This window comes from Triticum dicoccoides, chromosome 7B (assembly GCF_002162155.2).
Source record: "Triticum dicoccoides isolate Atlit2015 ecotype Zavitan chromosome 7B, WEW_v2.0, whole genome shotgun sequence".
Taxonomy (NCBI): domain Eukaryota; kingdom Viridiplantae; phylum Streptophyta; class Magnoliopsida; order Poales; family Poaceae; genus Triticum; species Triticum dicoccoides.
This window is the reverse complement of record NC_041393.1, coordinates 544,143,821-544,171,770: the sequence shown is the minus strand read 5'-3', so window position 1 is coordinate 544,171,770 and position 27,950 is coordinate 544,143,821. Positions and strand designations below refer to the sequence as shown.

General features: G+C 47.9%; 2 protein-coding genes across 3 annotated transcripts; one reads left to right on the top strand and one right to left on the bottom strand.

Annotated features, from left to right (window-relative positions):
* Positions 1-6,292: 6,292 nt before the first annotated feature.
* Positions 6,293-9,570, bottom strand: LOC119340003. The gene is made up of 3 exons (XM_037611907.1): positions 8,884-9,570; positions 8,622-8,738; positions 6,293-7,163 (listed from the first exon to the last, which is right to left on the bottom strand). Exons 1-3 carry the CDS (start codon positions 9,182-9,184, stop codon positions 7,114-7,116), a joined length of 468 nt encoding a protein of 155 aa, XP_037467804.1. The 5' UTR covers positions 9,185-9,570; the 3' UTR covers positions 6,293-7,113.
* A 6,063-nt stretch (positions 9,571-15,633) lies between these two features.
* On the top strand, positions 15,634-25,134 carry LOC119336007. 2 transcript variants are annotated; one of them, XM_037608047.1, is made up of 5 exons: positions 15,634-15,881; positions 16,010-16,134; positions 16,283-16,515; positions 16,619-16,834; positions 24,272-25,134. In XM_037608047.1, exons 3-5 carry the CDS (start codon positions 16,297-16,299, stop codon positions 24,557-24,559), a joined length of 723 nt encoding a protein of 240 aa, XP_037463944.1. In that variant the 5' UTR covers positions 15,634-15,881; positions 16,010-16,134; positions 16,283-16,296; the 3' UTR covers positions 24,560-25,134. The 2 variants fall into 2 exon arrangements, with proteins under 2 accessions (XP_037463944.1, XP_037463943.1); XM_037608046.1 differs by having other exon boundaries at positions 15,639-15,881; positions 16,294-16,515.
* The last annotated feature ends 2,816 nt before the right edge of the window (positions 25,135-27,950 follow it).

The following is a 27,950-nucleotide window of genomic DNA, read 5'->3' as shown; positions in this document are numbered from 1 at the left end:
TTTTATACAGACTTTTGGAGAAGCCTGTATTTACAAGAAAGTGACTGGGAGCTCTGTAGCATTTCTGATATTATATGTAGACGACATATTGTTAATTGGAAATGATATAGAATTTCTGGATAGCATAAAAGGATACTTGAATAAAAGTTTTTCAATGAAAGACCTCGGTGAAGCTGCTTACATATTAGGCATCAAGATCTATAGAGATAGATCAAGACGCTTGATTGGACTTTCACAGAGCACATACCTTGATAAAGTTTTGAAAAAGCTCAAAATGGATCAAGCAAAGAAAGGGTTCTTGCCTGTATTACAAGGTGTGAAGTTGAGTCAGACTCAATGCCCAACCACAGCAGAAGATAGAGAGAAAATGAAAGATGTTCCCTATGCTTCAGCCATAGGCTCTATCATGTATGCAATGCTATGTACCAGACCTGTTGTATGCTTAGCAATAAGTTTAGCAGGAAGGTACCAAAGTAATCCAGGAGTGGATCACTGGACAGTGGTCAAGAATATCCTGAAATACCCGAAAAGGACTAAGGATATGTTTCTCGTTTATGGAGGTGACAAAGAGCTAGTCATAAATGGTTACGTCGATGCAAGCTTTGACACTAATCCGGGCGATTCTAAATCGCAAACCGGATACTTGTTTATATTGAACGGTGGAGCTGTCAGTTGGTGCAGTTCTAAACAAAGCATCGTGGCGGGATCTACATGTAAAGCGGAGTACATAGCTGCTTCGGAAGCATCAAATGAAGGAGTTTGGATGAAGGAGTTCATATCCGATCTAGGTGTCATACCTAGTGCATCGGGACCAATGAAGATCTTCTGTGACAATACTAGTGCAATTGCCTTGGCAAAGGAATCCAGATTTCACAAGAGGACCAAGCACATCAAGAGACACTTCAATTCCATCCGAGACCAAGTCCAGGTGGGAGACATAGAGATTTGCAAGATACATACGGATCTGAATGTTGCAGACCCGTTGACTAAGCCTCTTCCACGAGCAAAACATGATCAGCACCAAGGCTCCATGGGTGTTAGAATCATTATTGTGTAATCTAGATTATTGACTCTAGTGCAAGTGGGAGACTGAAGGAAATATTCCCTAGAGGCAATAATAAAGTTATTATTTATTTCCTTATATCATGATAAATGTTTATTATTCATGCTAGAATTGTATTAACCGGAAACATAATACATGTGTGAATACATAGACAAACATAATGTCACTAGTATGCTCTACTTGACTAGCTCATTAATCAAAGATGGTTGTGTTTCCTAACCATAGACATGAGTTGTCATTTGATTAATGGGATCACATCATTAGGAGAATGATGTGATTGTCTTGACCCATTCTGTTAGCTTAGCACTTGATCGTTTAGTATGTTGCTATTGCTTTCTCCATGACTTAAACATGTTCCTACAACTATGAGATTATGCAACTCCCGTTTTACCGGAGGAACACTTTGTGTGCTACCAAACGTCACAACGTAACTGGGTGATTATAAAGGAGCTCTACAGGTGTCTCCAAAGGTACATGTTGAGTTGGCGTATTTTGAGATTAGGTTTTGTCACTCCGATTGTCGGAGAGGTATCTCTGGGCCCTCTCGGTCATGTCTACATAGTTCTCGAACCCATAGGGTCCGCACGCTTAAAGTTAGATGACAGTTATATTATGAGTTCATGTATTTTGATTTACCGAAGATAGTTCGGAGTCCTGGATGTGATCACGGACACGATGAGGAGTCTCGAAATGGTCGAGACATGAAGATTGATATATTGGACGACTATATCCGGACACCGGAATGGTTCCGGGGGTTATCGGATATATACCGGAGTACCGGGGGGGTTACCAGAACCCCTCCAGGGGGGTTAATGGGCCTCATGGGCCCAAAGTGGAGAAGAGGAGGGGCGGCCAGGGCAGGCCGCGCCCCCCTCCCCCTCTAGTCCAATTAGGACAAGGAGGGGGCGCCCCCCTTTCCTTCCTCCCCTCTTTCCCTTCCTTCCCCCTCTCCTACTTGGACAAGGAAAGGAGGGAGTCCTACTCCCGGTGGGAGTAGGACTCCTCCTGGCGTACCCCCTCCTGGCCGGCCGCCCCTCCCCCTTGCTCCTTTATATACGGGGGCAGGGGGCACCTCTAAACAACAACAATTGATCCTTGAGATCTATTAGTCATGTGCGGTGCCCCCCTCCACCATATTCCACCTTGATAATATCGTAGCGGTGCTTAGGCGAAGCCCTGCGTCGGTAGAACATCATCATCATCACCACGCCGTCGTGTTGATGGAACTCTCCCTCTACACTCGGCTAGATCGGAGTTCGAGGGACGTCATCGAGCTGAACGTGTGCAAGAACTCGGAGGTGTCGTGCTTTTGATGCTTGATCGGTCGAACCGTGAAGACGTACGACTACATCAACCACGTTGTGCTAACGCTTCCGCTTTCGGTCTACGAGGGTACGTGGACTACACTCTCCCCTCTCGCTGCTATGCATCACCATGATCTTGCGTGTCCGTAGGATTTTTTTTTGAAATTACTACATTCCCCAACATGCTCCCCCCGCAAGCGAGGTGTTCGACAAAATGGCCGGAAGGTATGCGTCTTCGGTCATGGTGCTTTCTTTCGTTTTTGCCATTTGTTGCTAGCTCGTGACTTGTTATCGTTCAATATAGCGGTGGTTCAAACAATGGAACTGCCGAGTTTGTGAACTTCTTGGACACCAATGCCATTGACATTGATCAAGCCCCGTTCGCATTCGAGTACAATGAAACGGAGGGCGGCGTGGATGATCATGGTTGTGAGGACGAATTGGCCGAGATCGAAGCTGAAGCTTTTGAGCAATCGCAATAAAAATCTAGGAAAAGCCAAAGATCGAAGAACTACACAATCTTGGAAGATCAAGCTTTGATCCAAGCATGGAGCGGTGTCTCTTGATGCATGCACGGGTACTTCTCAAACCGCCAAGAGATATTGGCAAAGGATCGAAGATCAGTACTTCCGCATCATAGCAAAGTATCCCAATAGGACTCTAGCACATTTCGGTCTCTTCAAGGCCGTTGGGAGAACATCAAGCCTATGTGCAGTCGTTGGGCTGCTTGCTTGGAGCAAGTACGCAATGCACCTCCAAGTGGTACCGTGAAATCCGACTATGTGAGTTTGTTTTGCCTTTGTTCAAGTTGTGCATAATCATATTTGCATCATGAGAATTGATTACATCACTTTGTTCTTCACATTGTGTAGGACAAGATTGCCCAACATAGATACAAAGACATGCAAGCTTCGGAAGGCAAATTCTTCAAACTAGAGCATTGTTGGGAGTTGCTCCAAAGTGCGAGAAGTGGAATTTGATCGACAAAGAATCTCCGCCGAAGAGAGGCTCGCTTATAAACATGGATGAAGATGAGAATGATGATGGCCCAAGAAATTTAAACAAGCCCGATGGCGACAAGAAGACTAAGGAGAAGATGAAGAGAGAGCAAGAAGCATCGAGCTTGAGGGAGAATATTGATGTCATGGTGTCAAACAAGTTGATGTTGTTGAAGTCATTGAAGATCAAAAAAGAGTTGGCCGAGAAGAAGGCAAAAGAGAAGCAAGAAAAGTGGTAATTGCTCAAGGAAGACGGGCTCCACAAAACTGCCATTAAGGAGAGAAGAGCACGCGCCACTGAAAACAAATCCATGTCTTTGTTGCTTGCCAAAGAGAACAAGATCATGTCAATGAACCGCGATGACATGGACGACCTCACCAAAACATGGCATGATATGGCAAGGAGAGAAATCTTGAAGAGGAGAATGGTCGCGTCGGTCGGTCCGTGTTACAGTTCCGGAGATGTTTTCTCTGCTCCATATGGTGGCAATGTCGATGATTTCGGTGCAGGAGTTGAGACAAGCGCCGGATGTGGATTTGGTGGTGCCAATGAACTTCAAGGTGGACTCAATGGCGCGGAGTGAAGATCGACCAAGATGATGCCGGACATGGTCGTAACTTTTGCAAGGCCCTCTTTTGCGTTTCTCGTACTGAACTTGGCTTTTATTTGCACGTAAAACTGTGTTATGTTGTTTGAATTTGAACTTATTTGTAGGAACTTATTTCAAATGCAAGAATTGAGCGTTTTCTGTTTCCGATTCGACGGAGCGGTGTCTGAACAGGCCCCGCAAAAGCCGACCCGTAAAAAAGTATATTCCGCGAATATCCTTTTATACGGGTCCTTTTAGGGGGTCTGCAACTGCCCCGGTCCGAGCCAGCGCGCAAAAGCGGTTTTTTCCAAACTACAAACGCGTTTTGCGGGTCGGCGGTATGCGGGATCTGTTAGAGTTGCTCTATCGTGGGCGTGGACGGGGCGTCGTGGTGTGTGTGAAACTTGAGAAAACTCGTCAGGAAATGATGTGCCGGCACTACATCCGGTGCTTCAGACCTCGGTTGCATTATTTACGAGTGTTAAAAACTTCTGAGACGCATCGTGTATTTACCGTCATACTACTGCACTTACTTACTCACAGTGTTAAACTGCAAAAACCAAATTAAAAACGCAACACACAATACAAGCAAGGCAAATCCAATGCTGACAGAACTTCCGAAATTACAGAAGGCATCAGGCCATCCCACCCCGTTTGGGGACGAGTCGGGCAGTCGGCTGCCCGAATGCAACCAGCCGCCTGAGCGCAAAAACACCGAGGCTACCCACGACTTCTAGTGACACCTCGGCACCCCCGTTGGCGTCCGCGTGCACTGCCGACGGCCTGTATGATTCGGTCACTGAGTTCAGCCTTCAGTACACGTGCCTATGAGCCCAAGCCAAAACATCATGAACTCGGTGCCCGAATCATGGACTCGACCACAGAATGCCTATGTCAGATAGGATAAACTTTCGTCATTATTAGCTGGTACACACTACACATACACGTAGGCAGGCATGGATACCATTGCAGACAAGTGCGTACGTGGTTAAAGCATACGGCTTTGGCTTGGACACTTGGATCCGTGCAGCAGCAAAGAAGGTTAGTTTTGGATTGCAAAAAAAATGGGATGGCTGTGACTTAGGTTTATATTGGCATTGCTGGAAAAAAAATGTTGCTCCGACGGACATCCTTTTGTGGGCCTTTTGTGTTACTAGTAAAATGCCCGTGCGTTGCTACGAGCTACAATGCATGTACAAGAATCAAACGAATAATTAAGGTCGTCTCCAAGGTCAAAGCTCATTTCTCCCTCATACGCTCGGGCATGTTCAAACATCAAACAGGCGCTTAGCGGGTACCGAAAATCCAACCGCCCAAACAATTAGGGGTCCCCCAATCCAGCACATACGTAGGGAGAAATTTGATTGTCCAGACTATCTGGCACTCCAATACACGGCCCCACAAAAACTTCACCCCACGACGCATCCTTCCTACTTTCTGGCGGACCCTCCCCTTCCTGCTCACTTTTCCGCTGTAATGGGACATTACTCGCTGGAGTCCTCTCTTTAAAACCAGATGACGCCCACCTCACCTTCGCCATGTCGTCCTTTCTTCTTCATACCGGACTTTCCCACGGACCTCCAAGGAGGAGTCCCCTGCCAACCGCCCTGACCCACTAACGCCATCAAGGGGAGTGTGGTGTGCGCCGCCCGTGACGCCCCCGAGACAAGAAGGCAGATCCGATATCTCTTGAACCATTGTCACGTTGTAACATACAGTCAACTCTTAAAGCAACCAACCAATGCATTTACCCTTCTATCCTAACCAACAAATTATACAACTTGACGGAAAAAATATGAACAGCTCGCTCCAACAATTTGCTATAAATCCATCTCTAATGAAATGCAATTTGCCACATTATCTAAATTAGGGAAATTATTCCGCTCAGACAGACGTAATTGAACAGATCAACCCCCAAACCCATCCCGCTCACTCTCAACCCTCACCCTAACGATGCAACCACCTCCTCATTTGGTATTTGAATTAGCATATCCACCCGGCTCGTCTATGCCTACGTGGTGCTGCTCTGACCATGACCCCTCCTATCTTGACTCCCTGCTGCTCGTCCTCCGCTATTGTTTGCTCGCTTTCTTCTCCTGACTCTAGCATGGTTCCGCTGGCCGACGCCGTCATGGCCGCCGTGGTCATCAGTTTATGAGTCATTGATCCTAGTATGAAAATAGCATAAAAACATTGTACACTTATTGTACAATGTGAATATTTTTTTCTCCAGAAAAATAGCGATGACCCCATAGTTTCTTGAGGCTGGCTTCGCCACTCCCTGATACACATGATTTGGTACTATGGCTACTCTGTAAGTTCACATCATTCACGTAATGGACCAAATTATGTTACCAGCATGCTACATGAACTGAAGGCAATGAATTAATTAAAGTGTCAGTTAGGCATTTCACAATCATGAAACCTATGAAAAGGGATCAATATCCAACCTCAAAGTCAAATTCACGAACAGTCCCTATACTAAGCCAGTCACCATGGTCTTCATGTTCCCGCCACCAATGACCATTGTGTCAACAAAAGATCGATACCTATTCCTTATCTTCCTCTCCCTGATGCCTCCTTCGATCCACCACAGAAGCTCCTTGCATCGCGGATATGCTCATGTGTCAGATTTTCGCTACAAGAGAAGTGCCAAAAGGCCGCCATGTTTTCTTGACACCATTAGGGCTAGTGATCTGAAAATGACTCGATGAACTATATGGATGGTCACTCATAGCCTTGAGCTTGACATCATGTCGGTTAAAGTGGGGGTCATTATTGGGCCAGCTGTAGAAACCACTTATTATTATTATTATTATTATTATTATTATTATTATTATTATTATTATTATTATTATTATTATTATTATTATTATTATTATTATTTAACCACATGACAAAAACCGTCGTTGGATGAGATTTACTTTATGTGGTTCTATCCAAATTAATTACCATGTGGAGATAACAAGTGAAACTGAATATAATGTATGTTTCGTATATACTTAAAGCTGGGAAATCATCTGCAACATATTCAGAAATGGCAGATGTTTATTCCTGTATGCAACTGAAACTACAAACCCGGATGTTGAATAAATTACTACAAACCTGAATGTTGAATAAACCTGGATGATGGTAAATAGCCTTGCAGATTATCTACTTCAACTGATGGTTATGCTGCAGCCATGACCATATATGAATAATTTCAGTGCTGAACAATGAAACAAAAATGTCAGTATTAGAATTTAAAGAAACACAACTGCTAGTATTAGAAATCAATTGTTTGATCGGTTAATCATCATATCCATGTCTAGAACATGAAACAACAGCCACGTCAAGAACATGAAAATGGCATACACATAGCAATTGCTTTGACAAAATCTGCTTAATAACAACAGCAGTACAGGTAGCACAAAAGTACCAGCATCCCATTATGCACATAGACCACAATGAGAACTCACCGTGAAGCCTTATCAAACTCCGGAAGTAGTCATGTTCTTTGACTTTCAATAGCTAGAGTCGCACCTGAGGCAGCCTCAAGATTTTTTATCGTGGCCCAATGAACAACACACTTGGTAGTGTCCCGGTGATTTATATGGGTGGCGATTTATTTACTACACACAGGAGCTGCACGACCTCCCCAAGCTGTTCTTCAGTTGCGGCTATAGATCCTGGTGGACATCGGCGTTGCCGACGCCATCACCGCCTCACGTCCTCTCACTGTCGCGGCCCTGCCATCTCAACACACCGACGCCCTCGCCCTAGGTTGCCGCCTCCGCGCCCATTGAGTTCCTGCCAGTCCTCACAACATCAACGGCGTGAACTGAAGATCGGTGGCAGACGAAGCTTCGACTCTTGCGTAGACGATGTTTGAGATCAGAGGAATAAAAAATTTCAGAGGACTAACACTCCATTGAGGGAGCAAATCAATTTCAATTAGTCTGGGTGGTCCTAGTGGCATGTTTGAGATCATGGAGTCATTACTGAATCTTGTATGTCATCGAGCAGAACAGAACACATAATTTTTCCCGCGTATATATTTTCCTCGGTGGATGGAGCTGCATATGCCTTGAACTTGGGATCTCCTTTCCTGCTTTTCTTTTGATTTCAATAAACTTGAGTACATAACCCATACTACCATTGTACAACCTATTTTTGTTTCTATTATTTTACAGTGTAAAAGAAATTAAGTCAAGACCTTGAAAAATGCTAAAAAATATATATCTAAATGTCCATGCGATGTTCTCAAATCCTTGACAAAGTTGTGAACCAACCAGATGTTGATTCCAACGCTGCAAGTTGTGTCTGCACTATCCTTCATATGTGTGGTAAGAAAAAATATCATTGAGCTTCTAGTTTTTGCGCCAATGAATATATACCAGAATCAGCCTGTTTTAAGCTAATCAAAGCTAGAAAATAGAAATTAGAGGGGGAAAAATATAAAGGCTGCACACTTGCTCTATAAGATATAAGCTAGAAGCCATATGATACGGCAGTTTTGTGATCAACTATTCGAGGCATGAACCCCTTCTACTATTGAGTGTCAATTCGAGAAACAAAGTCCGATATGTCCTCTTATTACTACGTAGCAGTAAGTGCTGAATCAAGAAGCAATATGCCATATTGTGCAGTTAGGAAATGAGCAAACCAGTCATGAAAATTGACTCACGGTAGTCTTCCTGAGGGCATCCAACTCTAGATGCTAGCAACAAATCCTCATGAACTCTCTGTGATTCAATGTGGACACCATCCCCTTTTCGCACGTCATCTACGACAAAGTCATCTCCTGCACTGGGTAGACACCAAAGTAAATCCCAAATCCTACCATGTCGAGGTGGTGGTACAGAAAAAGGGAGCCATGTGGACAGCAGAGGAGACTCATCAATAAATTTGATATCCCCAACACGATCTTCAGTGGCCTACTCTCTAACCTGGTGTCAGTGTCGGCCGCGCAGACGACGGCCGTCGTCTGCTCCCTCCACCTCTCCCCTCCTCGTCGCACCGTTGAGGAGCTCCATCCAGCAGCTCTCGTGCGGGGGCAGCCACACGCCCATGCATCAGCCGTAGAACATGCTGCAGTCCGGTACTACGGACCATGATGACAACCATAGGTAGCACATCCTCGACTTGGTTCCATGAGGGAGCCGATTCAGCGAGCAACATGGTGAGGAGATGTAGCAGCTGGAGTGGACGAATCGAGATCGTCGACGAGGCCTCCCGCTCCACCAGCATCACCCTCACCCACGAGGGGCCCCCATCAGAGTCCCTGTGTCCACCTCACCCTCACCGTCTGAGTACATCTCTGCGCCACCAACCCCCGTCGGGGGCCGTGGCGGAGTAGAGAACGCGGGGATGCAGAGAGGACGCCGGAGACGGGACTACGGGAGGTGGAGGCGGTGGAGGTGCTGGTGATGGTGGAGGCGGAGGTGGGAGGCCATGGCCGGCGGAGCAATTGGGAAGCGTAGCAACTCGATCTTAGGGATAGGAGCAGGGTGTAGGGGAAGGGGAGGGGGTGGAGGCGGAGGAGACGGAGGCAGTGGGATCGCCGTCGGCGGCGGGGGGCCATCTAGGGTTCGATTCGATCGCTCGTGCGGGGGGAGGTGAGACCGTGGGAGAGGGGCGGACGACCAACATGAAAAAAAGGTGGGAGGAGAGAAAAAAATCGGTGTGGAGAGAGACTTCGATCGACCGATCGCCTGTGGTATCGACGAAACAATTGACGTAAAAGGGGAGAGGAAACCTTACGTTTCTTTTAGATAGTAGAGATATATCAGGTACCATTTTCCTTTACCTTTTCTCCTAGCAACTAAGCTCGTGATGTTTAACCCCCGCAACAACAAAAAAGAGCTCATGATGTTTTAAGATCAAGAAAAAAAAAGAAGCTAAGCTCATGGTGTCTAACATTTTTTTTAAAGCTAAGCTCATGATGTGATCTACAATGGGCCTAAACTTTCTGAGTGTTTGGGCCTTTACGTTATTGTCATTCGTTTTCTTCTAATATCAATATTATAGGGCCGAAAATGGACCATGTAGCATCACAATCAACAAAAAACTGAGATAAACTTTTTTGGCAGCACATTTTCCTAAAACTGTTGGGATCGTTATGCTCGCTCATTAGATGATTTTTGTGGGTAGTTGTATTCATTGGTCATGAGCAGACACATTTTTACCTCGTGTGCCTCATCAAGACATAAGAGCTTTTCTATAATAGACGCCATATCTGTTGATAGAATCGCGTTACCAGTAGATAACATATATATATATATATATATATATATATATATATATATATATATATATATATATATATAGTGACTTTGCCGGTTACCAATCTTAGAGAATCCACTCTCCAACATATGGGGTATGTTGTTTCAATGGATAGGTGTGGTTGTGCGCTTGCTAGATGTTTGAAGACACAATATACTCGTAGGAAAAAAAAGCTCAACAAGCGCAGGAATAAAAATGAACAAACTGAAAAGCTCAACAAGGAAAAAAAAGAACATAAATGAACACACATAAAGGGAAGACACAAACTTTTGCCAAATTTCGTAGGCATAAAGCCATGACTTTTATATATAGAACAAAGGAGAGGAATGATGCTTTTACCAATGTGCTTTGCACCATGAATTCATGGTCACAACTAATCCAATAAGCTAGGAGGTGAGTGTTACTTTCACCGAGTCTAAAAAGTGATACTTCATGCGATGCTTGTCAAAGAATAGTGCAGTCTTGTGTGATGTCAGCCTTTGATTTCTCGATTGTTCTCTTTCATGCACACTTTTTAAAGATCAACTCGGATGATGCCAGAAGTAGTAATGCCCACAAATCATGTTACAATAGAAACCAAATGGAATGTCAAAATGTGGCCCCAAACAAAGCAACCATAACAACAAGTAAATGAAAAACTAAAAAATCTACAATGTTGCCAAAATACCGAAGCCATGTCCAACTAGTGAAGTCAACTCCAAGGACATTCACCTTGCAAATCAGATTGCTAGTTTCAAGATAATGCCTTCAAGAAGAAAGATGTCGCATGTACACCGGCATTGTGGGAACCAACATAGTGGAGATCAAACCGAGAGCTTTTACTGTATAGAGAAGATACCAGTGGCGTGTGAGAGTTTGGCTTAACAGAAATGATAGACTACTCATATAAATAAGGAATTCCTTCTTTTCATGAGCCCATCTAAAAGGAACCCCAGAGTTAAGCATGCTTGGCTTGGAGTGGTTTGAGGATGGGTGACCAACTGAGAATTTGATCCCGGGCGTGCGCATGAGTAAGGACAAAATGCGCAGGAAACACTAGTATTGGTCTATGGGGGCAGTCTAGATCCTGCCATTCGTAATGGCCAGGACCGGTGGTTGTGGCTAGGCCTGTACATGGTGAGACACCACTATACCCTCAAATGTCGGATTGGCATTGATCTTCGATATCAGACATCGATAACAATGCCTTGGGGAAGGAGATGGTACATACATGTTCATGCTTGTTGCTGGATCCAACCAAGAAAAGCAAAATCAAGACTTCATCCCAAAAAGGAGTAACTGCTTAAAGATGCCTCAATATCCTTAGTCACTCGATCCAACCAATGAAGTTCAAAAGCACAATCCAGATGCCATGCTTCTAGGCCACCCCTAAAAACTACAAAAGGCTAGCTACCACATGATATGTCGCCCTGCTATTTGAGAACATCGCATCACCCTTGACAAATCTCCTCGCCGTCACATAATTCTCGACACTCATTGTATTTTCCTCGGAGCAACGTCAGGAAGAGTGCCGACAAGTGAGGGCAAGCGAGGAGATGCCTCGTCACCACCGGTGGCTGTCCAGTGGCCACCTTCAGTATTGGCAAGAAGACAAGACTAACCGGCGGCCGTCGAAACGAATCCTCGCGGGTGGTTAACTATCGTGTCTGCGTGTCGAAATCATGTTTTGCCACAGTTCTCACTGTTAAACCTTGGTCCACTCGAAACTACTAGAAGGGCGGTAGTAAAATGATAGTAGGTCTTATCTAGACAAGAGTTGTGATTTTTAAAAAAAAATCAAGACCAGGATTTTGCCGTGAAATTTGGCGCAAAGAGAAAACTACGCATGGTGACAACTGATGACAGATACCTGATTTAAAGTCGCAATTTAGTTGTATTTTATTCAGTCATCATGCTTGCGTGCGAAGTGTGTGCACACAAGGCGCAAAACGAACTGGCCATGCTTATCAAGAATGAATGAAGCATAATAATTTACCATATCGATCCCTTTCAATGGGACACACAAGGCCATGTGTGAGATCAGTGATGGAGACCCGAAATTCTATGTTAGTGAAACAATCAGACATAATTATTACTATAGTTTTGGACCATCGGCCAGAACATCCACAGGCGTGCGTGCTGCGGTTTCCCTTGTCGTTCGGACACGGCCATGTTTGGGAAGAGTTTGTCCACTTCCAAATGCTCCGTGCTGCGGTTTCTCTTGGCCCTTTGCGCCGGTTCCAAAAGGATATCTGACCCTGCTCCCGGAAAATGGTACTAGTAGGCTTATCGAGACCAGCACGCCCTTCTCCCTCGAGAAGAAAAGACAGATCAATTGTCCGACGACGCCGCCCGAGGGATCGAGAATCGCCAGCGACGAAACAAAACGAACCGAGGATGATCGCCGTCCGTCTATCTCCACGCGTAGCTCAGAGGAAAACAGGAAACGAAAAGAAACTTTGAAGAAAAAGGAGAGCAAATGGAGCATCATCATCACGCGGCCACTCAGGATAGATGGTTAGGGAAGGGACAGGTTACACGGCCCCCTTTTTCTATGTTTGGCCTCATGTGTTCTGATAATGATACTGTGGAGATTCTGTTGCCTTTGATATGGCTTCTCGGCACAAGTTGATTTACAGATTCCCGGGTTGTGTGTGTGGAAAATCTTTATTGTGCCGCTAGGTGCACACTGAAGCCGCCGAACTAGATAATGCCCCGCACATTAGCATGTTAAAATAAATGTATAAATAGTTTTTTTAAACAGGGAAACCTAATGAAAAAACAATGCAAGAGTGCTCTCAGTTTACATTTCAAACGAATAAACCTTAATGTGACGCTATCTTTAACAAAAAAAATGAGGCATGAACCATACACTTTTGCTCCAAGCGTCCAACACATATAGTCGTATATTGTCCATGAGCATAGATAAATCAACACAAAATAAAGTTTAACTTGTGTCTGACATGCATAACTTGATGACGTGGCATGGTTTGCATGAATATGTTAATGCGAAATTGCAACTTACGAGTATATGCATGACTTGAGGATGTCACACAATTTTGATCGAACGGGCTATCAACAATTGACGTGATGTGGAAGCGCACATGTTGAAAGAAATCTACTAGTGGAGACTAGCTATTTAGATATAGAAGATTACACACCATTTTCTAGCTTTCATTTTCTTTTTGACATGGTGATTTTTTTTCTCTCTTAACATCTGTGAAGTTATAAATACTTCCATGAAAAACCTGCAAATTTAGTACTCTTTCAACATATGCGCAAATTGTTTTTTAGCAAAAACAATTGAGTTAGATATTCTCAGTTTTTGTGCGTGGCAAATCTTTCTCGGTTAGATATTCTCAGTTTTTGTACAATATCTAACTCAAGATTTGCCACGCATATTTGTACTTGGTTTAGGAGACCCATGCGCCTTGTTTCTTTCTCCAAAGGACATGGGTCTCCTAAACCAAGTACAAATATGCAGGTACAATTGTTGAGTGGTTGCTGGAAATAGCCACAGGCGCCACCACCCATCCAACTTGACCATGACTCGGCGCTCAAGATGCCCGATTGGTATTTCAATGGTACTCCCTCCGTTCCGAATTACTTGTCTTGGATTTGTCTAGATACGAATGTATCTAGACTCATTTTAGTGCTAGATACCTCTGTATCTAGACAAATCTAAGACAAGTAATTCAGAACGGAGGGAGTAATAAATTGGGATGGATTGTGCAAAAGCAACTGTACATGAATACACACACCAAGCAGGAAGGAAGGATGGATGGCAGAAAATTAATTGGCGCCGTCGTCATCAAGCACCAAAGTCCCTGTCAGTTATCGCCCCTGGTGGCCATCTTCCACAAAAGCAGAGTCCCCATCGGACGGCCCATGTCGCTCGGCGTGGGAATCCGTTTCCCTCTTCTTTTTCTCCGCCGTATCCCCCATGACATTTCCCTTTCGCTGCTCGCATCCCACAAAATCTTCTTATTGCAAAATGAACCCTGCAAAGGTACACCTGTTTAATTGAGGGCCATTAAGACTATGAAAAACTATTTCTCATGGTCATATGAAAAGTGCTTAAGCTACTTACATAAAATTGATTTTCTAAAAAGCTAACATAAAAATGTTGTGCTTTTAGAAGTGAATTTCTTGCCTAAAATCCTTAAACCTAATGCCAACAATTTATTATAAGATCACAACCACATAAATCCGAACAATACATCTTTTTTCTTTTCGCACTCGAATCTAGGAGTATTAACAAAAACCAATAGTACAACACCCCTAAAATGATTTTGTCACCCCTAAAAAAATGATTTTGTCACATCAAAGTCCCCTAGGTCCGACCATTTTCATCCTCATGACTGGGCTACTGCTCAGTCGTTGGATCCAGTCTGTTGTTGATGATGCAAATGAAAAGTTCTCAAGGCTACTGCCACGTCAGATCATCGTCTTGAAGAGGAAACCATCACATTAGACAAGCCACAGATCCAAGAGCCAAACCACAATTATTTCTCACGGGTCTCATGCCAACACTGGATGTGGCGCTGACGTGACGGAGACGAGGTCTGAATTCCAAACTTCAAAGGTAAGTTGTATGTCGCCACCGTACCAACAAACCCCAATGAGCATAACCTCACTGACCAAAGCGCCTAACAGGAAAATATGCCATCGACGCCGGCACAGCCGACCATCGCCGGCATGGGAAGACATGAGGGAACCTCATTCGCCGAACCAACACTGCCAACAACACGTCGTCGAAGAAGATTTCATTAAGCTTTGCCACCACCATCGCCGAAAGGCTGAAGCGACGAACAACGAAACCCTACCTAAGAGCCCCAAAACATTAGAAACTACAACTCCACCTTGTAGATGAGGGCCTCCCCGCACTCCCACATCGGCAAAGCGAGTAAAGGAGGAGGACATTGGCGACCTAGCATCCAGAGATTGGCTCTTAGGGTTTTGCAGAGGAGCGGTTGAGCAAAAGGCAAAACAACGGCGTAACACACATTTTCTGTGGATGATCGTGGCTTCCCTGCACCGTCACACTGGTAGAGCCGGTGGAGGAGAAGGAAGCCACAGTCTACCCCTCTTATAGGGTTTTGAGGGGAATGGTTGGGGAAAAGGGAGAACGACGGCACAGTGCGCATATTGTCCATGACTATCTGAGTGAGGATATTTTTTCACTCATGGACAAAACAAAATAAAACCAAAGCCGTTGCCGGAGAATTACGCGATTACGTGAAAGCATGGGCGCCGGAGCGGAAAAAGACGATTTGTTTTTGGAGCTTTAGCTATCGCAGGAAAGAACCGCGGACACGTCTCTGATGCAAACCAAACCGCCTTACATCGGCCTCCACCGTTGCATTTTCGCCTTTTTCGTCGTTGTTTTTCTCCCGTCCGTCCCTCTCTCGTTGTCGAGAAGAGGAGGGAAAGGGAGGCATCGCATCGGTCGATATATATCCGTGTCCATATGCAAATATATATGTTTTTTCCTTTCCTGTGATATATACGATCACACGACACCGCTTCCGTCCTCTTCGATCTCCAGAAGCCCCGCGAGTAAAGGATTCAATCCCCTCCCCACCCTCCACCTCGCCGCCGCCGCCGCCGCCCCCTCCGTCTCCGCTCGAGCTTGTCAGTCCGCCTCGTCCTCCTCCTTCGGTTCTGCCCGCCCGTCGACCAGGTAACGGACGGCTGATTCGTTAATACTGTTGTTATCGGGGCCCCCGGCCGTGATGGAGCCGTCGCGTCATGCGTGCCTTTTTCCTCTGCTTCTGCATTCATCTCGCGTATGCTTTGTTCAACTGGCAGATTGATTCTCTCTTCTTCTTCGTCGTCGTCTTCTTGGTCTGCCGCTGCCGCTTGGAATCCCAAGGCCTTGGTTGATCAATCCTGTGACCCTGGAAGAAGATCGAAGGGCGTCGCGTGGTGACATGGTAAAGTTCTCTTCTTGGCGGATTAATCTGTAGGTACTGTGCTAGTGCTACTGCTCGTGGCGGCTGGCGGCGAGTTGCATTTTGTTTTTGGAGGATACGAGGACGGTGTGGTTTATCAATTGTTGTATCGTGTGTGTCCCTCGTGGAGATGTGGTGCAGGTGATGGTGAGCGTGCAGCAGAGCCCCATGGTGCGGTCGGAGGAGGACCTGGGCCCGCCGTGGCTGCGGCCGCTGCTGGGCACGAGCTTCTTCGTGCCATGCCCGGCGCACCCGGACCTGAGCAAGAACGAGTGCAACTTCTTCTGCCTCGGCTGCAACCACGCCGCCGGCGCGCTCTGCTCCTACTGCGTCCCCGCGCACCGCGACCACCACGTCGTCCAGGTACACGCCACTCTTAACCAAATCATCCATGGCTGGATTGTGTCGTGTGTGTGGTGCTTTGTGAATGAATTCTGATGGATGGGTGGACATGGCTGGGGTGCAGATACGGCGTTCGTCGTACCACAACGTGATCCGGGTGTCGGAGGTGGGGAAGCTGATCGACATCGCGCACGTGCAGACGTACGTGATCAACAGCGCCAAGATCGTGTTCCTCAACGGCCGGCCGCAGGCCAGGCCCGGCAAGGGCGTCACCAACACCTGTGAGATTTGCTGCCGCAGCCTCCCGGACTCGTTCCGCTTCTGCTCCCTCGGATGCAAGGTACTCTAGCCACTCTTTCTCATCTCTTCTTCCTCCTCCGTCTCTTCCAAGTTCCAACCTACAGTTCCATGTCCGCTACCCCTCTCCCTGAAAACCATTCTTTAGGACCAGAATCTCTCTATCTGAAATCTCTCTGAGGAAGCTTCTGGTCATGCCGTGGGGGTCAACGGCAGCCCGAGTGCAATGCAGTGTTCTCCTGTAGTACAGTCCTGTGCATGTCGGCTCTGATGATGGCCTGGTGCGCGGCGCGGGTTTAGTTTACGCAGGGAGTGGCACAGCTCGCGCTCACGCGTGCACGCGTGCGCGCGCCGAGTGTCCACGGCTCCACGCCACGCGAGGGGGAGAAAAGCAGCCGTATCCTACCACGGAAAGGGGTGTGCTCTAGTGGTGGTGAGTGAACTTGCGCACACAAAGCAGCATCAACTCGCGAATAAGTTAACATTCTCCAGGGGGTTGCCGCGGTGCGATCTCGTGGCCCCCTGCCAAGCAAGTGACCACCACTGTTACCAACTGCATTGGCCGGCACTAAGCCTGAGAATACTTCTTAGTAGTACTAATATTTTGTATTAGTAGCACCCTAGTGCCATGCAGCGGTGCAAGCACATTTTTGTCTTGCTTTTCTTGCTTATGTCCTCTGCCAAGCTAAGCTAGGCACTGCTTTGCCTTGGGAGAAAGGAGGACATGGAGTGAAGGCTGAGGATTGATGCCCTTGCAAAAACAGCGACCAGACCAAGCCAAGCTAAGCTAAGCTAGCTGCCTATATATAGTGACTTAATTCAGGATTAGCTTGGACCACACAGATATGCACCAACCAACAACCTCAGACACCTTTTGTTCTCTCCGGGGACTATATATAAAAGAGCTTAACCAAGCCGGCTTGACGGAGAAACTAAAGCCCTGTCAAGCATAGCCATGCATTGTGAACCACACGTCATTAGGTTCACTATAACTGCCCAAGATCAAACTTGCACGGTAAGGTTATTCAGTCTTTCTTTTCTCCTGCTACCAATCTTTTGGGACAAGTTTTCTTCTTCTAATCTTGGACTGCAATCCTGTGGCATTCCATCCCAGTGATTGCCCCTCTCAACTTCGGGGCTCGCGTTACCGTTAAATGCGCCTAAAATAGGCCCACTTTTCTGTATGTATGTCTTGTTCTAGCCGGCCTGCTCATCCGTTTCCATCGATCCGAGCAATGGAGGACATGGACCAGTATGAATTTTGCCAGAAAAGATTACACATTCATTGTTTGGCCACTTCAAACCATAACCTGAAATTGCCTTTTATGCTGGCCGTGTCCGCCCCTCTCTTCTACTATCATCTAAAAAGAACTTGTTCCTTGCCTATATGTAACGAGTCAGAGGTAAGAAAAAATATCTACTGTCAGCTAATTTATATCCATATGGCTGCAAATGGCAATGAGCATTAGTATATATGATGAGAACTGCCCTGGCACTAGGAGTTGAAGCTAAGGTAATACATTTAGGTAAAGGCTGCTTTCAGGGAGTAGGTAGTGTTGAGACATCATCTCCGGATCTTTCAGCCATGATAGGCTTGCTTTTGTTTGCTCTTTCAGAGGTGAACGCATTATCTTTTGCCAAGTTAATTAACCCCCCCTTTCGCTTCGGAAAAGAGAGGGTGTGCGTTATCCAGATAAAGTTGACTTCTCCGAGGCGATGCTCTACCGAATCACATGTGTTTGTCTGGTCTGGTTTGGATATATTTAGCCATGGATATGCATGGTGAATGATGCAAATTTAGGTGTTCTTGATTTGCAAGTTTACCATTACTAGGGAGAACGAGAAGAGATTGATACCTCTTTTGATTAGATGCCGTTCATGTCTATCTGCGTTAAGATAACATCATCTTTTTTCTGGAATGTCAAGGGCCTCGGTGCCCAAGACAGCAGGACCTCGACTACGTAGTTCGTAGTCGCGGTGGATAGGAGCGCTAGGGTTTTTGCCTGGCTGCTCTATGATGCGGGAGGAGAAGATAGAAGGAAATAACTTTATTGCTTGTCCCTAAAGGGTGCTAACTATCTGATATATAAAGGCCCCATGGGCTAATAACAAACTAGAAACCTATACGAAACAAACTAGTCTAGGAACTAATGTGCCCGGATCAGGACTCCTGTCCAGCCTGCGCCTTGCCTGATGCGGCCGTCGGCTGCTCCTGGCCGCGCGGCCCACGTCTGTAAGACGTGCCCCACATGACATCTCTCCCCCCCTCGACGAGCAGCTCGTCCTCGAGCTGAAAAGCGGGGTAGCGCTCGACGAAACTGTCAAGATCCTCCCATGTAGCTGACGAAGCTGCTTCACCCTTCCAGTGGACGAGTAGCTGGCGAACGCCGCGTGCTAGGCGCGCACGAGTCACGCGCTCTGGTTCTGGAACAGCCGCCCCGTTGTGGATCGAAGGCAATCCCGGCGGTGTAGTTGGAGGAATGCCGAAGAACTTCTTGAGGAGGCCCACGTGGAACACGTCATGGAGGCGCGAGCGTGCCGGAAGCTCAAGACGGTATGCCACGTCGTTGATCACTTCTGAAATGCGGTACGGCCCATAGAATCGTGGCTTGAGCTTGCCCCTGGTTGGCAAGTTGAGAGAGGACGCGGCGCGCTGTCGAAGGCGAAGCCAAACCCAATCACCCACCTCATGCCGAATGTCCCGATGACGTCTGTCGTAGTAGGACTTATAGACCGCCTGTGCCTGTTGTAGACGATAGCGGACGTCCTCGATAAGTTCGTCGCGCTCAGCCATGCTCCTGGCCACTGCAGCTACCCGTGTGTCGCCGGGCTCGTAAGAGCGAATAGTGGGAGGGTCACGGCCATACACAAGCTTGAACGGAGTCTCTTGGGTTGCTGTCTGGTAGGCGGTGTTGTATATGTACTCAGCCCAGGGAAGCCACCGGAGCCACTGCTTGGGACGATCCCCGGTAAGACACCGTAAATACATCACAATGATCTTGTTAGCAGCCTCCGTTTGACCATCCGACTGCGGGTGAAATGCTGACGTCATGTGCAGCTTTGTCCCCGTGAGGCGCATGAGCTCTCGCCAAAACGCGGAGGTGAAGACGGGGTCGCGGTCAGAGACCATGGACTGCGGCACGCCATGGAGACGAACAACCTCAGCGAAGAACACCTGTGCCACTGACTCTGCCGTGTATGGGTGGGCTAACGCCACAAAATGGCAATACTTGCTGAAGCGATCCACCACGGTGAGGATGACAGACTTCCCGCCTACTCGAGGAAGCGCTTCCACGAAGTCGATGCCGATGTCAGTCCACACGCCCGTGGGCACCGGCAGCGGCAGTAGCAGCCCAGCGGGGTGCAAGTGCTCGGACTTGTACCGCTGGCAAGTACCGCAATTGCGGACGTACTCCTGCACCGTCTTGCGAAGGTTAGGTGCGTGGAAATCGCGGCGGAGACGATGCAATGTGCGCAGGACGCCTTCATGCCCATCATCGTGCACGGCACTGAGAATCTCCTGGAGTAGCGGGGATGACGGCGGAATGTAGAGGCGGCCGTTAAAAGTAACGAGGCCGTCGGAGAGCGCCCAAGGTTGTTGCCGCGCACCTGCCGTGATATCCTCCCGCAGTGTGACGAGCGCCGGATCAGTGGACGTCGCTTGCCGGAGGCGATTGATGAAGTCGAAACGAGGCCCCGAGACCGCCATGATCGTCGTCTCCTCCGTGTCACGGCGGGAAAGTGCATCCGCCACCGTGTTGGTACTACCTGCCTTGTACTCCACCGTAAAGTCGAATCCCAGGAGTTTGCCAACCCAATGATGCTGCGGGATGGTGGCCAAACGCTGGTCAAGCAGAAATTTGAGGCTGTAATGATCCGTTTTTACCACAAACTGGCGCCCCCATAGGTACGGCCTCCAGTGGCGAATCGCGAGCACCAGGCCGATGAGTTCCCGTTCATACGCTGCCAGGGAACGGTGACGTGGCGCGGCTGGCCGGCTAAAGAAAGCCACCGGGTGGTGGTCCTGAAGAAGGACGGCCCCGAAACCGTACGTCGATGCGTCACACTCGACGATGAACGGCCGTGTAAAATCCGGTAACGCGAGGACGGGAGCCGTGGTGATTGCCGTCTTGAGGGTGTTAAAAGCTGCTGCCGCCTCCGGCGACCAAGAGAAACCATCCTTGCGAAGGAGGGCCGTCAGGGGCGCGGCAACCACGCCAAAGTCCTTGACAAACTTGCGGTAGTACCCCGCAAGGCCGAGAAAGCCCCGAACCGCGCGCGCCGAGCGTGGTTGCGGCCAGTCCGCCACTGCCTGCACCTTTTCCGGATCCATGGCCACGCCTGCAGCGGAGATGGTGTGACCCAGGTATGCGATTGATTCAACGGCGAACGCGCATTTGGAGCGCTTGACGAAGAGCCGGTGCTGGTGCAGGACCGTGAAGACGGTGCGCACATGTCGGAGATGGTCAGCCCATGTCTCGCTGAAAATGAGGATGTCGTCAAAGAAGACGAGAACAAAACGGCGCAGGTATGGCCGCATCAGATCATTCATGAGGGCCTGGAACGTGGCCGGCGCGTTGCAGAGTCCGAACGGCATCACCAGAAACTCGTAGAGGCCGTCATGAGTACGGAAAGCTGTCTTCGGTATGTCCTCCGCACGCATCCGCACCTGGTGGTAGCCGGAACGTAAATCGAGCTTGGTGAAGAAACGAGCGTGCCGTAGCTCGTCGAGGAGTTCGTCCACCACCGGAATCGGGAACGCATTCTTGACAGTAATGGCGTTCAGGGCGCGATAATCGATGCAGAAGCGCCAGGACCCGTCGGCCTTGCGGACCAGCAGTACCGGGGACGAGAATGCGGAACAACTCGCACGGATGATACCTTGGGCGAGCATGGCGGCGCACTGACGCTCCAGCTCGTCCTTGTGCGCGGCCGGGTATCGATACGGACGGACGGCCACCGGGGCGGAACCAGGTAGCAGGGTGATGCCGTGATCGCGGCTGCGGGGCGGTGGCACGCCGGAGGGGTCGGCGAAGATGCCGTCGAACTCGGTGATGATGGCGTCCAGGAAGTCGCGGCCGCTGCATGATTTTAGGGCTGGCCCGTCCGGTCCTGCAATGCCGTGCCAGCACACCCGATGGCCCCGCCGCCAGAATGTCATGGAGAGGGCTCGGAAATCCCACAGGATCGGTCCGAGCGACGCCAGCCACTGCGTGCCCAGGACGATGTCGTAGCCCGCGAGCGGCAAGGCGAGGAAATCCTCCGCGAACTCCTCGTGGCCGATGCGGAAGGGCACGACGCGGTACGCGCCCTGGCACGGAACGCGCTCGTCGTTGGCCACCGTGACGCGCATCTTCTCTGTGGTGGGGGGCGGTAACGTAGCACGAGCGGCCGCCTCTTCGGCGATGAAGTTGTGGGTGGAGCCTGAATCGATCAGGGCGAGGAGGGAGACACCTCCGAGAGTAATCTGCATCTGCATGGTTTCACTCGTGCGCACGCCGGCGATCGCGTGGAGCGAGATTTGAGGGTCGGCCCGCGATGCATCATCAGTGGCGGAGGCCGCGTCGTCGTCGTCGTCGTCCGGCGCTAAGTCGAGGAGAAAGATGCGCTGGCACACGCGGTTGTGGCCCCTGCCAAACTTCTCGTTACAGTTGAAGCAAAGGCCCAGGCGACGGCGTTCCTCCATCTCTGTCTGGGAGAGACGCTTGATTGGGCGTCCGTCCGGCAGATTGTGGCCCTGCTGAGGTGCGGCTGGTGGGGCCGGAGCGGGGGGCGCGAGGCGTGGTCCTGGTGTCGGCAGGATGCCCTTCTGTGGAAAACGCACCGGTGGCGCGGCGGAAAGCGCGCACTGGTCGTGCAGCTCCAATTTGCGGGCGAGGCTCATGGCGACGGCGAGGGACTGTGGGTTATGGATCTCCACGTCGAGGCTGAGGGGTGGCTGGAGTCCCGCGGTGAAGATCTGCACTTTCTGTGTCTCGGATAAGGTGCCTGCCCGGGGAAGGAGTGCCTCAAACCGCTCCTGGAAGTCGACGACGGACGTCGTGCGTTTGCACGCCATTAGTTCGCCCAGCGGGTTAGCGCGCAGCGGTGGCCCGAAGCGGAGATTGAGCAGCTCGGAGAAGCGGCGCCACGGAGGTGTGCCCTCGTCGCGTTGGACCTGCATATACCATAGTTGGGCAGGACCCTCGAGATTGTAGGACGCCATCCACACCTTCTCCTCCTCGGCGATCCGTTGTTGATGGAAGAAGGACTCGCATCTGTTGATGAAGGCGAGCGGATCAGACTTGCCGTCGAACTTGGGGAAGTCCATCTTCTGGAACCTGGGCGGCCGATCATTGTGGTGCTGCCCATCATGGGCGGCGTCAGCGCTGGACGAGGAGGAGGACTTGTCCTTCTGGAGTGCGGTGACGGACGACTGCAGGGACGTCACCGTGGCCGTCAAGGCCTCGATCATCTTAGCCAGATCCGCGGTGGTCGGTTCTGCCATGCCGGAAGTGACCGAGGCGGCAGCGGATTGTGGCGATGTCGGGGAGCTGGGCGCGGACACAGGGGGGAAAGCGGCCAGCGGATGGAGCGTGGACGAGGAGGAGGATCGCCTGGAACCTGATACCAAGTTGTCAAGGGCCTCGGTGCCCAAGACAGCAGGACCTCGACTACGTAGTTCGTAGTCGCGGTGGATAGGAGCGCTAGGGTTTTTGCCTGGCTGCTCTATGATGCGGGAGGAGAAGATAGAAGGAAATAACTTTATTGCTTGTCCCTAAAGGGTGCTAACTATCTGATATATAAAGGCCCCATGGGCTAATAACAAACTAGAAACCTATACGAAACAAACTAGTCTAGGAACTAATGTGCCCGGATCAGGACTCCTGTCCAGCCTGCGCCTTGCCTGATGCGGCCGTCGGCTGCTCCTGGCCGCGCGGCCCACGTCTGTAAGACGTGCCCCACATGACATGGAAGTTGCTACATTTTTCTTGTAGCTAGCTAGGAAGTTGCATTCATTTGCTTCACTTTTTTAATGTGAAAACAATTCATCACATCATCTTCACACATGTCATCAATGGAGAGGATTACTAGTTAATGTTCATCTCGTTGTGTGCGTGCGATTGCTAAGAATTTTCAGTTGCCTTGGTCCAAATTGAAAAAGTGTCACTAGGGGCAGGTAGGGTAACTGCTCGTGCAAGCTCCATAAATTTAGAAAAACTAGTCGGTGTCAATGGGACAAGGCGATGATGTATGTACCCGAGGGTTTCACTAAGTGCAACGACGACAGGTGGATAACAATGGCTAGCACATCATGAAGTTTTTTCAGAAGTCTTCGTCAGCTCACTTCCCCGTTTCCTTTGAAAGCTACCCTTGTGGCCATGGAAAATTCAAAACACTGTCGTATGCATTCGGACTACATTGATAAGTGCCGTGGTTTTACTTGTAGTCACTTCATTCACTGATGCGTACTTGTTCCTGGCGTTTGTGTGGTTTTCAGCTCGGGGGGATGCAGTGGGACCCGACCCTGACATTTGCCATCCGGCCCAAGCGTAGCCAGGACTCCGGCGGAGAAGGGTACGGCTCCGAGGACGACTCGTTCAGCCCGAGGAAGCAGCTCCGGAGGGCCGGGTTCGAGCTGGGACGGTTCGACCGGAGCGTCCGGTGGTCTGACGACGAGGGCAGCAAGTCCAACACCCGGCCGATGACACCAACCACGCCGCCGATCAGCCGGTGCCGGCCGTCCAGGAGGAAGGGCATCCCCCACCGTGCCCCGTTCTACGGTTAGACTACCGGTGGAAACCACTCTCAAAAGTGACAATGCTACTACTAGTATTGCAATGCAATGTGTGTCGGTTGGGACTTGGGCCTGAGTAGTGAAGTGATCCAGTTAGTAGATCACTAGCTAGGTATTAGCTATAGCATGCATGGTATATATACTTGTATATATATACATATACATACACACAATAATGTAGGTGGAGTGTGTGTAAATATGATATGTTGGCAAAGGTTGCCAATTCGCATAAGGGCATGCATGGGGGCATGGCGCGGTGCCCTAGTATTTCATGCAGAAAATAAGGTGAAGAACGACGAAGAAAGGGGTGGTAAGAAACACAGCTAATAGAAACATAGCTAGGGTTTTTAGCTTGGGTAGGGTCGAGATTGATATGTGAAAAGTGATAAATCATCATGTATATGTCTCGGTTTGTAGTGGTTAATTTGGCTGTCTACCCCACCCAATGTGTTTATTAGCGTTGCGGTGTGTAGTTAATTCAAGGTTCGGCAACTTACAGGAACATAATAATTTGTATATACAGTTATATTGGTATTGGCAGAAGAAAGATAAGGACTTTGCCTCAATCATGTGTTGCTGCTACTGCTGCGACTATTGCGCAGCTACATGTACGTTTCAGTAATGTCTGTTTCATAATATGTGAATTATGCGCTGGCGCTTTCTCCTGATTATGTACTGCGAGGCGTTCTTTTCTGAAGTTTTGAACCATCAGATAGCCACTCCAGTGCTGGTACTATGACGGCAATTATTGCTTCCTCTAAAGTTGTAAGAGCAACTCTAGCAGATCTGCTAAAAATGTGTACCGTAAATTTCGTTTGCGGTAATGCTCTAAAACGAATTTGCGGTATCGCGCAAGACACAGCAGAAAATTTAAAACGACTTTCGCGCTACAAAGTTTATCACTGGAATTTATCATGAATTTCATAGCATAAGAACATAGTTCAAACTAATTTAAACCCAGGGATTGCCGGCTCATGGCTGGACGCCAAGGTAGAACTCCTCCGCCGACCTCAGGAGCCATGCTCTCAATTGGCGGCGGCGAGACGCTCGTCGGTGCCTTCTTCTCTGAACGCCACCGTGCTCTGGGCGTTGAGGAGCTCCTGATCCACTTCCCGGCACTTCTTGTAGGTAGAGGGCCCCACCCATCTCGGCTACCGCTGCGGGACAGGCGGTCGCGCTCCCGCGACTGCTTCGATTGCCATGACTCGACGCATGCACGACTAGAACTGTCGGCCTCCGCGTCGTGTCGGGCGCACTTGTGCAGCGGTGATCCGCCGCGGCCCCATGCCCACGTGCACCCCCGGGGCCCACGTGCACACCTGGTCATGGATGTTCAAGAAAGGGTAAAAAAACGTGTCGAATCACTCGCCAGAGAAATGAAGAGAGACAGTAAAGGAGGGCCGATTCCGGCGGAGGGGGCGGAGAATATCTTAGACGGGAACCTTAAAATGCCCACCCCATAGATATAGCGGTGGAGGGGCCAATTTGTGGGCCACTTGTATATTTTTGTACGGTCCGAAAGAATTATACCGCACCTGTGCGGGGCCGAAAAGACGAAAACTATAAAACCGCCAAAAATATCCAGGTCGGCGGCGATATAACACATATGCTAGAGTTGCTCTGATAACTTTCTTGTACTAACCTAGGCGAGCCACACCACACATGGGGCTCCCTCGACTGGGCCGGACTAGTAGCTAGTTGTACTAGCAGTGAAAATTCCCAAAAAAGTAGCCCGCCTGTGGGGGGTTGATAAAAGGTCCCCTCCCAAACGCTAGCCACATTCAAAAAAATCAAACATGTGTTTTTTAGAAGTAAAATATTTTTGAAACTTGATCATTTATTTTTTTGGAAATATCAAACTTTTTTAATATGTGATTTAAAAAAGCAACGATTTTTTGAAATTTGAACATGGAAAACAAACATTTTGAAATTCTGAACAAATTTCTAAAATTGAAAAAATGGATCTATGAGCAATTTTTTAAAACAGGAACATTTCTTGAAACTCCAATCAAAATTTGAAAACACGGGCATTTTTTTATTTGTGAGCATTTTTTGAAAAGAAAGATATTTTAAAAAAGATTGTGAACATTACTTGAAAAAATACGATCATTTTATTGGAAATACGAATAATATTTCAATTTCGGAACAATTTTTAATTTTTTTCACATGTTATGTATATTTTAAAATTTAAAAATGATTTTTTGGACAAAGAAAAAGAAAAATGAAACCTGTGAAAAGAGGGAATAGAAAAAAACATTAAAAGGCTCGAAGAAAAAAAAAGGATGGTAACTACATGGGCTGGCCCATCTGCGATTTGATCGTTGTTTGGCTGTGCGAACCAGCGGCATTTTGCCGCACTGAACCGTGCCTCTCGTGAAAAGAAAACAAAAAACAAAAAATGTGTTTTTTTCGTTTCAGAGAAGCACGGCCGTGACTCTCACGGAAGCAAAACCGTGACTCTCACGAAAGAAAGGAAAAAACACGTTTTTTGCGTAGAAAAAATCGAAGTTATCTTATCGAAAGGCTAAGGAAAACCGGTGGAAAACCAAAACGTCGAAAAAACCAGGGAAAAAGACCATTTAAAAAGCCAAAAACACGTGAAAAAAAACAAAATCCGAAGGGAGCGTCCAGAGCACGACACGTGGCGAATGGCTGAGAGTGCGCCAAATGGCGTTGATCTCTGCGAGGCTCCCGAAGGAGCGCTCGTTAACTAGTAGCTTCCGGTTTTAGGATTCTCCCTAATCGGATTTTTTTTCGTTTATTTTTTCCTGGACTGCTATTTGTTCATTTTTCTATTTTTACTTTCATTTTTATTTTCTTCAGTTTCTTTTCTTTTTCATTTTTATTGGTTTTTATATTTTTCGAAAATTCACAAACTTTTCAAATTTGATGAACTTTTTTCAAACAACTTTTGGAAATCAATAAAAAAAAATAATTTTGATGTTATTTTCCCAAATTTTATGAACCTTTTCCAAATTTTGTTGAACTTTTTTTTTCGAAATTTTATGCACTTTTCTTTGTAAATCAATGAATTCTTTCAAAATTGACAACCCTTTTTCAGTCGTTGAGCCTTTTTAATTTGTGAACTTTTTCTTAAATTCAATGATACTTTTCAAAATTGATAAACCTTTTTTCAAATTCATGAACTTTTTAGCAAAATACATGATCATTATTTGAATCCACATTTATTATTTTTTTGCAATTTTTTATTTTATTTTATTAGAAAGTCAATGGTTGACGGGTAAACTAGTCAACCGTCAACCAGTTAACTGTGACCGAGCAAACCATTGTGTTTCCCCGGTACAATGCCACCGAATGCTCTGGGGTGTACTTTGATTAATAGAGATTTTATTTATATTTTAAAAAGGTAAAGGACATTAGT